Source organism: Penaeus monodon, chromosome 27, assembly GCF_015228065.2.
Source record: "Penaeus monodon isolate SGIC_2016 chromosome 27, NSTDA_Pmon_1, whole genome shotgun sequence".
Taxonomy (NCBI): Eukaryota; Metazoa; Arthropoda; class Malacostraca; order Decapoda; family Penaeidae; genus Penaeus; species Penaeus monodon.
Window position 1 is genome coordinate 13,943,293 of NC_051412.1, and position 1,243 is coordinate 13,944,535.

The window sequence follows — 1,243 nt, forward strand, 5'->3', positions numbered from 1 at the left end:
TAACTTTCTAGCCTCCTTTTCAAAAGAAAAAAACACTTTAGAATAAAAAATATATTGCAGAATGCTCTAGAGACACACATTTCGCATTTAGGAGATTTTGTTTTGCCTCGAAAACAGAAACGATTTTTTAAGTTTTCCGAGAAGACTGTTAAACTCCGTTTCTTGATGGCAAGAATGGAGTACTGAGTCTGGACTCCCGGCTCAAGCTCCAGGCTTGGACTAGAATCCTAAGCCTCGCATTCCAGGAAAAAAATTGCGACATCACATCTCGTTTATTCAAAGATTGGGCGCCAGTCGTCAGGATTGCCGTACCACTCACGGTCCTCCGGAGAGAGAGGCGCTGACTGTGAGGTCCGCGACCTTAGCCTGGACGCTGCCTCGACCAAGTTGAATTCGGGGTCGCTCGTATTGGCTGGAGGTTTGTCGTTGCTGCCGTCGAGGCCGTCCTCCTTGCTGTTGGCAAGGACGAGCACCCCGGCCACTTCGCGGCCCTCGAGGTCTTCGGGCAAGGGGAACCGGTTGCCGTCGACGACAACCGGCACGAACTTATCGGAGTCCTTGTCGTTGACTTCCACGACGCCTGCAAAGCGGCCCTCCTTGTAGAGACTGAGCCCCGAGAGCAAGGCTTCCACCGTGTTGTTGTCCTCGTCGAGCAGGCGGTGAACGCGAATGTCCACGCCGTCCTGGTTCCTCGGTGCTCTCACCTTTGTCTCTGAGAGGCGGCTTTCGGATCCATACGCAGCGACGAGGGCGTCGCGGGCGTTCTGATCCAAGAAGCTGGTTCCAAGGGCGTCGTCCAGATCGATCACCTGAATCTCAGCATTGTCCAACACGCCGGAATCCAGAAGTTGTGAGCGGACGTCGAACGGGAGTTCTTCCGGAAGGTCGTGAAGGATGGCCGGTTGAGCGCCATCCAGGTTTAGGGCGGCGATGTCGTCGATGTTGTCACCCGGAGAATACTCGATGAAGTACACTTCCACGGGCTCCTCCTGGAGGGCAAAGAGCGCGGGGTCGATGATGGGCGGGGGCGGAGGTGGGGCTGGCTCGCCGTCCTCGAACACGATCTCGATAATCGGGTCGTCGTAGCCCAGCTGCGAGCTGATGTCAAGGGCGTCCAGAGCGCCGGCTATGGTCCTCGGGCTCTCGTAGGACTCGCTCGGCGTCTGGATAGGGAGTGAGTGGGCGATGGAGGAGGGCGGCAGGACATCGATCGGAGCAGGGGCGTGCGTATCCCCAAAAACGG

General features: G+C 56.7%; 1 protein-coding gene across 1 annotated transcript in view; it reads right to left on the reverse strand.

Annotated features, from left to right (window-relative positions):
* LOC119590591 (spidroin-2-like) overlaps positions 1-1,243 on the reverse strand; it is a gene marked incomplete at its 5' end in the record, with an annotated part of 25,483 nt that overhangs the window by 829 nt on the left and 23,411 nt on the right. Inside the window, 1 exon segment of the mRNA XM_037939267.1 lies at positions 1-1,243. Within this exon segment, the coding sequence (XP_037795195.1) occupies positions 273-1,243 (971 nt within the window).